The following is a 14,145-nucleotide window of genomic DNA, read 5'->3' on the forward strand; positions in this document are numbered from 1 at the left end:
TGACACATAATTAATTACCTATGGTACTGTTTAATAATGCTTTGTAATTAGGAGAAGACTAATGATTCTTACTATATTAGAATGACAAATGATTAATTAACGACAAATGATTAATTAACTGTAATTAGACAAATGATTAATTAACGACAAATGATTAATTAACTGTAATTAGACAAATGATTAATTAACGACAAATGATTAATTAACTGTAATTAGACAAATGATTAATTAACTGTAATTAGACAAATGATTAATTAACGACAAATGATTAATCAACTGTAATTAGGAAAAGGCTAATGATTATTATTGGAATGACAAATGATTAATTAACTGTAATTAGGAGAAGGTTAATGATTCTTAATTATACTCTGTAACTGAAAAGAATGCGATTATTTCATAATACTTTGTAACCAGGAGAAGAAGGCTACTGATTCTATGTAAACCAATTAATGAACATTTTTCTGTAATACTACATACTTGGTACAGAAATGTTCAATAACTGGGCTATGAATGCCACAAACTGCTAATTAAGTCTGTAATTGTCAATATTATGTGACTTGATGTCCTTCACCTCATAAGCTGACTACCCTAAATTACTGCAATGTCCATTTGTCCTGTTTATCCTAGTGATCATGGAGCACTATATTTGGTTTTTGCACTAATTCTACGTTGGTGTGCCTTGTAAGAGCGTGGTGTTGACACGACATGCTGTCCACCACCGTGAGCAATGAAGACGTTATTATGGTCCCACTGTTTGGTGTACCTAATGTACTGCCAAAATGAAAATATGGAACATTACTACGACAGTTCAGTGTCTTAGCTACACTGATAAATTCTGATGGGAAAAGAACTTCAAGTTGTGTCACTTGGTGTTGTACTTCTGTGGAAAGATATGGACTTTCAGAACAGCTGTGTGCAATCTAAAGTGCTACAACCATGATGCAATCCTTCCCTTTCCTATCCTAATTCTTGTCACATAATGAAAATCATTTTTTGGTAACATCATTTCTGTTCGTAGGTTATACATTTTTTTTCGATTCGCTGAACTCCAGTGCGAGTACACTTATGTCACTGGTCGACATGATGTTTGCCATTATGTTTATTTGTTGTGAAAATGCTAAAGACATTTTTCAGTGCATGTGCACTTTGGACATGATTTTCTTGCCATTATGTTTATTTATTGCGAAAATGCTAAAGACATTTTTCGATTTGTTCTGAAGTACAGTATATGTACACTCTTGTCTTTTATATTGTATATACATTTTTTTATTTTCTGAACTACAGTGCATGTGCACTCATGTCACTTGTCAACATAATATTTTTTGCCAGTCTGTTTATTTGTTCTGAATATGCTAAAGAATTTTTTCAGTGCCTGTGCACTTTGTTATCTGTCAAAAAATTTGTATATACATTTTTCTGATTTGCTACTATGTTTTGCATTCACATTTTGTCTTTGTCTGATATATTTTGTACTTACTGCGTGTGCACAACATTTAAATATTCTGTAAGTTGTAGGATTTTGTTAATTAAAGAAAAATTTTGCCGCGCTTGGCAAGTCCAAATGACTCACCATCGCTGCCAAATTTTTGCCCCCCCAGTGGAGGGTTATGAAACACGTATGTAACATAGCAGCGATGGCGAGGCATTGTAGCATCTGTGACCAGAGAGTATGCGCTTGACCGCGCGAGTGTTGCGAGCGGTTCTCAGTCTGCGAGTCAGTCGTTGCGAGTCTGTCAGTAGTCGTTGCGAGTCTGTCAGTAGTCGTGCAGTGCAGTACGCTAATAGTCATCATGCAGAGCGGTCGGTCAGTAGTAGCAGCCCAGTGCGGTTGTGTGATGTAGGCGGTCGGCAACACTGGTCAAGATGCTGAATGAGGTATACTGTTAATTAATATAATCATTAGACAATGTAAAACTTATTTATTGTAATCAATCTCTAACAAGTCCCCCAATAATAATTTTGATTTCAAAAGCATTTTTCAAAAAAATTTTATTTTTTATTGAACTAAAGATTTCGTTGCACTTCCCATTTCATTCCACTTCTTTTGAAGAAAAATTTCAGTAAATTCACAAAAAAAAAGGAATATTATTATTTGCAATGCAGTTCCTCCGAGCCGTGCGCAAAGATAAGAGCAGGAATTTGACATCCAGTTATTCTGAGGTAAGACTTTAATTCTGATTGTTTTACACAGGGCCAAAGACCGATATTTCGGTTTAATTGAATTTTCTTATCACTGAATGGACTTTAATTTTTCGTGAGGAATTTATATTTGAGTCAGATTGCGAATTTCACATTTTTGTTGCCATTGTCAGTACATTTCATTGTGGGCAGGTTACGCATAGAGCAATGTCCATTAGGATTCATAATTAAATATTGTCATATTTCTTTCTTTCAAATTTTTGTGGCAAGATTATACTCGGCTCCCATTTGTATTAAGTATTGTCATTTTTTTTCTTTTAAATTACGGTGGGGAGGTTACAATACATAAATAAATATTTTCGTCACCAACTGTGCTAGTTTCATTTTCCTCCTATTATCTTGTTCTGTTTATAGTCCACTTCTCTTTTTTTTATTTATTGATATATTTGTTTAACATTCCATAGTTTTAACGTTCGTTATTCGCTGTTTTCCACCCAACAATCACTGCGAACAATCTCTTCCACACCTACCAGTATCATCCATTTCCGTCGATTTCGTGTTGCTGGCGATAATTTTGTGCCATTGGCTATCTTTCTCTGCCACAGAAAATTTTTTTTGGGAGAATTTCTGCGCCACCCGCGAACTTTTTTGCGGCGCGCGCGATCTTTTTGGCGGCACGCGCTATCATTTTTGGGGCACGAGCGATCTTTTTTGCGGCAGGCGCGATCTTTTTTTCGCCACTCGCTATCTCTGTTTTTGAACAACGTGTGTTCTTTTCCCCTGATCTGGACATACTTGCTTGGTCTGGTCAACTTTTCCTGTATTTTTCTTATTTAGTGGTCTTCCTTTGGTATTGAACATTACCAACACAATTTCTTTCTTTCCCGACCTTCCCTCCGTGTTTTATTCCTTCTTATGATTACTATTTTAACTTTAGTTATTTAATTTCCCTACCCACCAGTTACCCACTATGTACCCTAATCCTATACCACATTATTTACATTCATTCCGGAAATATGCATTCACCATAGCCAAACTGCAATCCCTCATACTTTTCCTCCGGTCCTGCTTAACCTTTGGAATTACCCCAAAAGGACTTACCTTAAAAGTTCCCATCTCTGGGTGCAATTCCTCCTTCCACCAGTCTGTCCTGGACTTCCAGACCCTTCAATCCTTAGCCCTTACCCAACTTGTCCTGAATCTCTACACTACTTCATGTAACCACCACTCCCAACAGCTCCTATCTCTCTTCAAAGTCCTCCACCTCTCAAACCCTTGCTTGGAGAACACACTCAGGAACATCATCCTAGAAGCCAGCTGCAAACTTGAGTTCCATGCCACACACTACCTGAAAAACTATCCACAGTGCTAGTGCAACACCTAAAAAGTGGGGTCCCTCTCCCTATCCCTCACAAACACCAACCACAACAGAACCTTTAACAAACCCCCCTCATAGCCAACAAACCTAGCCTAGCCACCCTACTCAATCTCCCCATCCCAGCACATACCTCACACAGACCAAATCTCAACTATAACCACAGTCAAATGCCACATATCACCAGTCCCAATTCAGTTCTAAACCTCTCATCCAGTTCCCTCTGTCCTCCAGAGACATCTGTTCTATCAAAAGGCTTAACCTTAAGCCCCACGCCTAAATTCAACCACACTGCCCTGGTTAAAGATCTCCTCTCATTCACCCGGAACCTCAACTGGAAATATCACTTCACTACCCAAACACAGCCCCCAAATACTAGTCCCACTGTTGAACCCTGTCTAGAACAGTTCTGACCGCCTTTTCAAAGGGATCCTCCTCCCCTCCCCCAAAACTATCCCTTGCAGACATTTCAGGAATTCCTCACATCCAGTGTTGCCTCCCAGTCCTTCTTGAAGAACATCCCGACAACCCCCAACATCACCCCAGCTGAATCCCGTGCCATTAAGGAGCTGAAAACAGACCGCTCTACTGTCATCCTCCCGGCGGATAAAGGTTCCACAACTGTGGTACTTGACCGTGTGGAGTATGTACCAGAAGGACTGCGTCAACTATCCGAAACCTCAACCTACAAAGCTGTTACCCAGGATCCCATTCCCTCCATCCAGACTGAACTGCAGAAAATCCTAAAAACCCAAGGTCCCTCACAAGGCCTCACAACGGCTTCCATAGACTTACTCACTCCACCTGAGGCATGTACCCCTACCTTCTACCTACTGCGCAAAATCCACAAAGACAACCATCCTGGCCGTCCCATTGTAGCAGGCTTCAAAGCCCCAACAGAACGTATCTCAGCTCTGGTAGACCAACACCTCCAACCTATCATCTGCAGACTCCCACCCTACATCAAAGACACAAACCACTTCCTAGAACGCCTCAAATCCATTCCCACTCCTCTCCCACCTGAAACCTTTCTTGTCACCATCCCTTTACACAAACATCCCACATACCCATGGTCTCTCTGCCCTTGAGCACTACCTCTCCCAATGCCCACCCGAAGATCTTCCAAAAACCTCGTTCCTTATCACACTTACCAACTTCATCCTCACCCATAATTACTTCACTTTTGAAGGCCACACCTACAAAGAAATCAGGGGAACGGCCATGGGAACCAGGATGGCTCCATCCTATGCCAACCTCTTCATGGGGCGCATGGAAGAGGCTTTCCTGAAGACCCAACAGCTGCTTCCCCTGGCCTGGTATAGGTTTATAGATGACATCTTTGTGATCTGGACTCATGGTGAAGAAACACTCCTTAATTTCCTCCATAACCTCAACTCCTTTTCGAATCTGAATTTCACCTGGTCCTTCTCCAAAACCCAAGCCACCTTCCTGGATGTTAACCTTCATCTTGTTGAAGCTCACATCCACACCTCTGTCCATATCAAACCCACAAACAAACAACAGTACCTTCCCCCTGGACTGAACCTACGTCAACAACCTCACTCCCATTTACTCTTCAGTCTTCCCCTCTTTCCCTTTTCGCTTTAGCCATTCACGCATCTTTTCATCCTACATAGTTGTGTTTATCTTTATACTATATACCTCTTTACTTCTGTATGTGTCCTCTTTGGTTTGAAGCTGGCACAGTACATACAGTAGAATATCTTTGGCTTCCCTCTGACGACCATGCCTCCATCCTTGCTATCCTTCCTGTTTTCCTTTCCCTGTTGCTTCATAACCTGGTTTGTGAGTAACTGAATCCACTTTCCCTTCTTCCCTTTCTTTCCCCTCTCTCCTCCCTGATGAAGGAACATTTGTTCCGAAAGCTAGAAACGTAAATTTTCGTTTCTGTTTTTTGTGTATCTATTGGCTGTACTGAGCTGAAGTAAGTACTGGCCAGCCCCTCTATCTCTTTGTTAGTATTTGTTTCACATCTTCATATGAGATTTTCCATTTATCATTTTTCACAGAGATTTGGAAGACATGCAATCAAATGACACAAAGGCATAAATAACATTTCTTCAGAATTTCTGAAGTCATTGTAAAACTGCCAACTGAACAATTACTCATGTTGGTTTGTAGAATCTGTGAAACTAGAAATCTACCACAAGACTTCTGGAAAAGTCTGCAGCTTGTGGTCTAGCAGCTAGCGTTGCTGCCTCTGGATCACATGCCCCGAGTTTGATTTCCAGCTGGGTTGGGGATATTCTCCGCCCAGGGACTTGGTGTTTGTATTGTCCTCATCATTTAATCATCATTAGTGGATGTGATGAGATTGGACTGTGTAAAGATTGAGACTGTATGGGCGCTGATGACCCCACAGTTGATCACCCCACAAGCCAAACAAGATCATCACTTTTAGAAAAATACCATTCACACAATTGCAATGACAGAAAGGGCAAATAATTGCAAGAAATGTTGTACAATCAGCTTAACAGCACATCCATCAAAATTCCTGACAAGAATAATACCGTAAATGGGGGCGGGGGGGAGGGGGGTACTTTGCACCTTAGGGGTAACTTTGCACCACTTATAGAAAACTATTTTCATGACTCTAGTGGTGTCTGAGGGAACTAAATCAGTTTGTTTTCCCCTTTTGTCAATAGATGTCATGCAAATGCATCGTGTCAGCAATAATCACTGACAATGAGCATCTTTATGCACCTTCATTGTTAAAGTTAGTGAACACGTGTATTCAGCGAGTGAAATATATCACAACCAGCGAGCATAACAAGAAGGCCAGAAGAAACCAGAGAGAGAATCTCTTCGGATCCATAGTGACACAGTCATTAGTGCCGAGATTAGCCCTAGTGCCGAGATGAGCCGAGAGGCTGCCCTTACTGGCTCAGAAGTACTTTCAGCAGTGGGCAGTACCTCAAACATGTTACGGAGGCGTAAGGGTACAGCCTTGCGGCCAACTCCAACCTCTCAGGAAGACCGGCCACTGCCACAACAGGCGAGGCTGCCCTCCTTGCTGGCTCAGAGGTACTTTCAGCAGCGGGCAGTACCTCAAACCTGTTACGGAGGCTTAAGGGTACAGCTCTATGGGCAACTCCAACCTTTGCCTTCCGTCCAGGAATTCGTGACACCGCCACAGTTCGCCGATCACCGTCAGGCAAGTGACGACCAGCAGGGACGTCTGAATCCGTGGGCGCAGTGGCATCAGAGATCCCAGGCCATGCTACACGTTCCAGAGGCGCCAAAGCGCTCTGCTTGGGTGTCCCAATGTCGCCGTGGCCCAGGGCAACAGCCTGTCGACCACGGCCAACACAGCTTCCAGCTGTTTACAGACGGTGGCCAATTCCCCCTGAATCCGTACACAACAGGCGCAGCCCCTATCCATCCCTAACAATGTTTTTTCCTCTCTTTTATCTCAAAAGCCGTTCAAAACAAACATATGACTGACGACTACGCGAATTTGCACTATACGGGTACTTAAACGCGATGCTACAACTCTCAAATACTTTAATAATACGCCCGAAATTTGTGAATTAAACTGAAGCACGCAAATAAATTTAGAATTAAACTATAATACAAATAAGTGTGACTTGCTGCTGGCTGCTGCTTATCCAAGGGCGGACGGAAAGCATAAAATGCTCTAGTTCCCACCTGCCACAGTATTCTAATTACAAACAAGAGTGATGAAAATTCGTAACTTAAACACAGGATAATTTTTCTGAGTGAGCTGTGTGTGATCCAAAAGTATACTGCAGGGATTTCACCGTACTGTTAATACTGAAGTCACTACAGGTATGAAATACAGTCATCTGGTAATCTCTTAGCTCCTTCCTTATCCGAAACCGAGAAAATACATTTCAGTTCTGGAACTGTATCAGCTATGTTGATAACGAGTTGATCAACAACAAAATCCACAAAGCCAACCAGGTGCCGCATTTTCTTCTTTTCTGTTACGACGTGCCGTTCTATATCCCGGCAGCGTTCGGCAGTGACATATGAAAAAGCTGCGTGTGTCAGTTCCAGTATGTCTGGCAGCTAAACAGTCGTGTTATTTTTCCGGCCAAATCCTTTAAATTGGCTCCAGATCAGTTCTTTTGGGTTCATATTGTAATGGTGCAGTGGAAAATGGAAAAAATTGTATGGTGTACTCGATGCTGTGAAAATGATAAAGGGTATTTGGTTTTTCATTTTTGCCTTAAAAATTAAATTATCATGTTTTCTTAATTTACGATTATCGATATTTCATAAAATTAAAAATATCGATAATTAAGAATTTATATTTGAAATAAAAACAGTAATTTCGCGTGCAATATGTAATTACAAACAAGACGTTTATTATTCATAAAAATGATGATGCATTTTACAATTACGAGATGTTGGTATTTCAAACTGAACGAGAAAAAAAATACAGATGAGAGACTTGAAGCAGTACCGATTCGGCTACGCATTCTGTCTGCTTATTTCTTAACCATATCTAATACATTCCCTCGGAAAACTTCTAAGCCGATTATCTCTGTAGATTTATGAGAAATTTTAAGAAATACCTATTTCTAGGCACTTATTAACCGCGTTCCACACGCGCGTTTGATAACTTAACAGGATCAGCCTCGGCCATTTTCATACTGCGTAGTGCAAAATAGCAGCGCGACAATCAGATTACATCAGCACAACAGTGCAGAGGCTGTGACTGTACGCGATTTTTGAAATAAAAACTACTTAGCTAAAGCGTGATTAAGAGAAACGTTGATGACTGTTAACAGATTTGAAGAACCTAAAGTTTCATTTAAGGTAACTTAGTAATAATATATCTAATACATAAGTAGGACCTACTTCCAAGAGCGTATCAACACAGTGTACGCGTGCTATGGCGTCTGACCAATCATCGCGTTTGTGTTTGTTTACATCAGGTTTGCTGAACGGAGTAGTAATGTTCAAATGTTGGTTACAAACAGTAGCAAACATGCAATGAGTTAGAATTTGGACACCACAGCTTTGAACGTTTAATAGTGCAATGCGTCGTACTGTGGAAACTGTATGAACAGAAGTAGTGTTTAATTAAGAGCGTAATATGGAGCTAAGCGAGGAAGGCATCAATGTAGAAACGCTGAGAAAACATATTCAGTTACACCTGTATGAAGTATGTTACTTAGTATACAAATTATATAGCATCATAGTGAGTCACCGAAGACAGATCGATTTCTCTAAAATACGCCACTAAACACTGTAACAATTCTGCACAAAGAAATAATTACACCCGGGTTTGAAAATGAACACCAAAAGTTAGCATTCACTAAATTATTCATTTAAAGCATTCTTTTCTTAATTCCGCATTTTAGTAGCCGAAATTAGGAAGAATTCATTTTCGTAAACGTTGGAACAGGCAAATATCGAATCATTTATTCCACACGATGTTAAGGGAGCGAAAAAAAAACTGAGAGATTAAGAGCAATATATTTATACACCTGTATACGCTGAGTCATGAGTCGGTCACTGAAGTCTGGTTGACAATTCTTGCAATGTTTAAGAGCAACAGCTTTTATTTGCCAATTCCGAGAGTACAGGAGTTATCACGTTTACAGGTCGGAATCATACTCAGCGGCACTGAGACTTGTGTAAATATGAGCGCATCGTGCAGTCGTTTCATGGCTCTTATGCCTACGTTTTGCCCAGTATTGCTCAGTAGGCAGTACTGAATGGCAAGCTTGGGAATTACAGCAGTCTGTAACAAGCAAATGAGCTTTTGGGCTCGTGATAACCAGTTAATCACAAATAACCAAGACTATCGAATTTAATTTTCCTGCAAAATAAAATACTAATCCACAAAACATGTTTCATTTGAAATGTAGCAATGCTAAGTAGGCGAGAAACAAAATTATTAGGTCTATGGCTCCAAGACGAACCAAAGTGGATTAAGTAGGCCTATATGGTACTGAGTTTAATCATTGGTTATTTCCTAAGAGCTCTGAAGCCTTGCACTAATAAGGAAACCATAATGTGTGCCTACATTTAATCCCATCTCTATTATGATGTAATACTCTGGGGAAACTCACCAGTATCACTCGGTACTTCTAGAGTGGTAAAGCTAACCATTATGTTTATGAATGGAAGAAAAAAAGGAGAACATTTTGCGAACACGATTTCACAGTACAAAATACTTTCTCCCAGTCGTGTATTTCTGTCAGATAATTCATTGATGTGAATTTAGTTTAAAATGGCAAAGAAACTGTCAAGTTCACAAACATAATCCTTGACTGAAGAAAAACCTCGTTGTAAATTACACCAGCACTGTAACAGTGCCTGAAGGGTACACTTCATATGGGTTTGATTTTAACTGATAGATTAATCTGATTTTTATTTGGTACCATTTGATTAAATTATGTACAGATTGTGTACTTGTAATATAGAGGAGGTCAACTTACTTAATATCTTAAAATATTTACTCTACATTTTACAACATAGAACAACATACTAGGAGTTAGTTACATATATCATGCTACAGTATTTTAAAATGATTACAATAAATATGTACAAGTAATAACAGCATTAACCTCATTCTCATCCTATATTGTTTCTACAAACTATGTACTAAATCATGATTTATGGTATGAATAAAGATATACGAATACATACTCCTCTACACTATAAAATTCTTTTTCCATTAGCTAAGTAATACTTTAGAAGTGTCTCACATCTCCTTTCACATGTACTGCCCTGTGCAGTTGGGCATATGTTTTATCAATTTTACACTTGAATATCAAGGTTGTTTTTCAGCAGCTTTCAGTCTGTGAAGTGTGCTTCTCAGCTAGCCTTTATTTCTTGTATCATATGAATGACCATCTACATTTATTCTAGTAATGTGTTGCTTTTCATTAATGAGATTATTATTTTGTACACAAGTTTTTGGTACCTGGATGCAAAAGACAATATTTTTAGATTATGGAAGGCAGTTATGCATGAGTCTGTTTTATTTATTTATTTTTTAAATGGCCCTAAAAGCCTTTTTTCTGCAGTACAAAAATCCATTTTGTTCTATTGCTGTTGAAGTTTTCCCAAATGGAAATTCTTTACAGTAAGTTTGAAACTTTTTCACATACTCTCAAAGAACATAGTTACCAGAAAGGATATAAAGCTCCTTAAAACACTTGTTAGTTATATTTGGGTCATTCCATGGTCACGTGTGTGACTAGACAACAAATACACTTGCAAAAGCATCACAGATAGCACAACTTACTTGCTAAAAATTTGAAGTTCTTATGTTACAGTAGTCTGCATCTTGAGTGTCGGATGAGAAGGCTTTTTCTATATAAGTAGAGATTTTATTAAAAATGTGTTCTCTGGCTGTATAAATTTCTTTGAAATAATTTTTTGTTATAAATTAAATATTCAGTTTTAAAACAACAGAATAGAAATATCACTGGAATGCATAGATCACATTTAAATTTTAGTTTACATGTGTGACTGTTGTGTGTGTTTAACACACGGAGACACAGTACGTTGGTGTGAAATGGGAGAAACTAAAGGGAGTTTACTATTGAAATGAGTGTTAAAACGAATCATACATTTCAAAATATGCAGTACAATATATGGGAAAAAATGGATTGCAAATGTGCACAACTCGCCTGTGTTATAAAAACAAATTAGGAGTTTATGCTTTCTTTGCGATTACTGATATATTTCCCCAAGACTTGTTTCATTTAGTGGCCAAATCCAACACTCCACTGAGATCCTTGTAGTTGGGTAAAACTTGATTAGTTTCTTCCTCATAGTCCTTCACTTGTACAGAATAGTCCTCCTTTCTGCAGGTTCATGCTGCAGTTAGAGAAACAAGTACAAAATTCTCTGGCTTGATGTTACTGTTTTCTTTGCTGAATGAGGCTGCTGCTTCTTATACTTACTAATAAATTGGACCTGTCACTCTTTCCTCTTGTTTAGAGTTTACAGATACTATAAACATCCTTTCCTCAGTAGATGTAATTACATATTTAACCTTAGGAAAGGGTGAAATTGGTTGCATATTTTTCCAGTAGCCATCCATAAATGATGATGAAGATTTAACTTCTGAAGTTTGCAAAAAGCAGCGTTACATCTTTTAAATTCTGTTTTGCACATTTACAGAATTCATATGGTGAGTTTGCAATCTCTTGACATGATTTCATCATGCACCAAACATCTCAATTTTTTTCCAACACCATCAACTTTCCATTTGCTATGAGAAGTGACAGAAAAATTCTGTCAGGAGAAATATTTAGAGTCAAACTTAAAATATGAAAAATCAGAGTGTGGAGTGATTTTTAACTGAATCTTCTGTTGGTTCTTGGTAGAACAACATTAAATGAAAAGCACTAGTTTGCTTTTGTTCTACAATATTACTTTTATTGTGTTAACCGGTTTTTGGCTTACAAGGCCATCCTCAGACATTTACTGAGTATTGTCACCAAAGAAGTTACAGTGTTTGCAAACCACATTGGAAGAGAAGTAACATGTCTAGACTGAAGCAGAAACATATGGCAATTAACATCTTAGACAGTGTGGTGGTAATGCAATGGAAAAAGTAAATAAAATGAACAGTAAATAATTAACAGTGGAGTAGGCAGGAAAAACTTTACCACAAAATAGGAACAGCATGCCTAAATAACAGTTTCCATTAATAAACAAAACTAATAAAATAAAATAAAATTAGTTATTGACAAGGCTACATCAGGAGGTATAAAACATGGAGAGTGATACACAAATCAATTAAAAGAAGAAACAGGTATTAATGTAACTGCAGAATATATAAGGAACTTAAGCATAAGATAAAAAGAAATAAATAAATGCAGGAAAATGGAGTCGTTTGAGGGAACATACAGTAAATGTAATCTTTAAAATGCAGTACCATCGCACTCTCAAAGATTGCATTTACTGTATGTTCCTTCAAATGCCTCCATTTTCCCGCATTTATTTTTTTCTGTTTATCTGATTGTTATTGCTTAAGTTCCTTATGTATTCTGTAGTTTCACTGATAGCTGTGTCTTCTTTTAATTGGTTTGTGTATCACTCTCCATGTTTTATACCTCCTGATGTAGCCTTGTCAAGTATTAATTTTATTTTATTTTATTAGTTTTGTTTATTAATGGAAACTGTTACATAGGCATGCTGTTCCTATTTTGTGTTAAAGTTTTTCCCGTCTACTCCATTGTTATTTATTTACTGTTCAATTTTTTACTTTTTCGTTGCATTACCACTACACTGTCTAAAATGTTACTTACTGTATGTTTCTGCTTCAGTCTAGATGTGTTACTTCTCTTCCAATGTTGTTTGCTAACATTGTAACTTCTTTGGTGACTATACTCAGTAAATGTCTGAGGATGGCCTTGTAAACTGAAAACCGGTTATCATTGTGAAATGATTCTTGAACTGTGCAGAAAAGCCAGTTCCTTCATGTCTTGAGGAATGATTTTATGGAGTGTCCTGAGTGAATATTTGCTATGCAACAAACTTCACTTATAAAGGCATAATTGTGGATAATACCACAACTAACCAAACAACAGCATTGAAAATAGTAGTCTATTACTGATGCCAGTGAGCACTTTGAATTTCATCTTTGCCCACAGTGATGTAGTTTTCCACAAAATCCACCTGAACAACTGCATCATGATTTACAGATGTCTTCTTTGTATCTTCAAAGTGTTGAGACTGTTTTCTTTTCGCATAACAATGAAGTTTGAATGCTGACAACGGCGCCTGTATTTTTACACAGTCAGATAGAAATCCAGTTTCTATTACAGTTGGGGGATGTCCATCAGTGTCTTTCCATTGAGGCCATTGCATTTGATTATGAATTGTTTCTTCCTCACTGATTTTGTACAAAGTTACATTTGCATCTTTCACCCCTTTCTCATATGTACTCCAAGTTAACAGGGTCACATACAAGGAGTCTCATATTCTGCATGGGAATACTCCTGTTTCTTTTCCTATATTTTCCACCAAAAGCTGGATATTAGCATGGTATCTACATACACATGTGTTATGGATCATGGAGGAAACAGGAAATACAAATGGTGGATGAACTCATAATGCTTGAATTTTTTGATCACAGGGTCAGGATATTCCTTCACAAACATTGCACGGGCTTCAGCTGAAGCCATCATCATTGTGCATTTCTGCACCACTTCTTTCTTCCACTTTGACTAGCCTTTGTCCATTTTACCTGATTCTGCTCTGTTAATGTCATTAAGAAGATAAATCTGTATGACATTAGCTTTTATTTCTTCATTCTGAATTTTACCTCCCTTTTTGAATTAATGAGCTAGATTCAGCTTTGTTGCAAGTTCTGGCACCTCACCAACAAACAGTTTGCCTATGACTGTTTTACGTTTCCTGGTGCTCTTTGGGAAACCTCACTTCACCTTAGCAACTGCTTTCCCTACTGATTTGCTACTGCTATGATGGCACTTTTGTGAAGATGAAGATGCTTTGCTGTCTTGTTGAATGATTTTATCTTTTCTCTGGGCCACTTCTGTTTAACTTTATCCTGTTCAAGCTTGAGTTTTAATTTGTTTCTATCAGTTAGAAGTGCTTGTTTTTCTTTTGTCTTTAGTAATTTAAACCTTTCACATTCTTTTGATCAATGT

At 38.3% G+C, this 14,145-nt stretch overlaps 1 protein-coding gene across 3 annotated transcripts in view; it reads left to right on the plus strand.

Moving 5' to 3' along the window:
* Positions 1–8,171: 8,171 nt before the first annotated feature.
* The window catches only part of LOC126466050 (centrosomal protein of 76 kDa-like), a 133,193-nt gene continuing 127,219 nt past the window's right edge, over positions 8,172–14,145 (plus strand). For 2 of the 3 annotated variants that reach the window (XR_007585980.1, XM_050096354.1), the window contains exon 1: positions 8,412–8,669. Coding sequence is in view for 2 of the 3 variants with exons in the window: in XM_050096354.1 (XP_049952311.1) it covers positions 8,601–8,669 (69 nt within the window). In the remaining variant the exon portion in view is untranslated. Of the gene's footprint in view, positions 8,321–8,411; positions 8,670–14,145 lie in introns of those variants that run through there. The other variant, XM_050096355.1, reaches the window with a different exon arrangement.

This window comes from Schistocerca serialis, chromosome 1 (assembly GCF_023864345.2).
Source record: "Schistocerca serialis cubense isolate TAMUIC-IGC-003099 chromosome 1, iqSchSeri2.2, whole genome shotgun sequence".
In the NCBI taxonomy this organism is placed as follows: Eukaryota; Metazoa; Arthropoda; class Insecta; order Orthoptera; family Acrididae; genus Schistocerca; species Schistocerca serialis.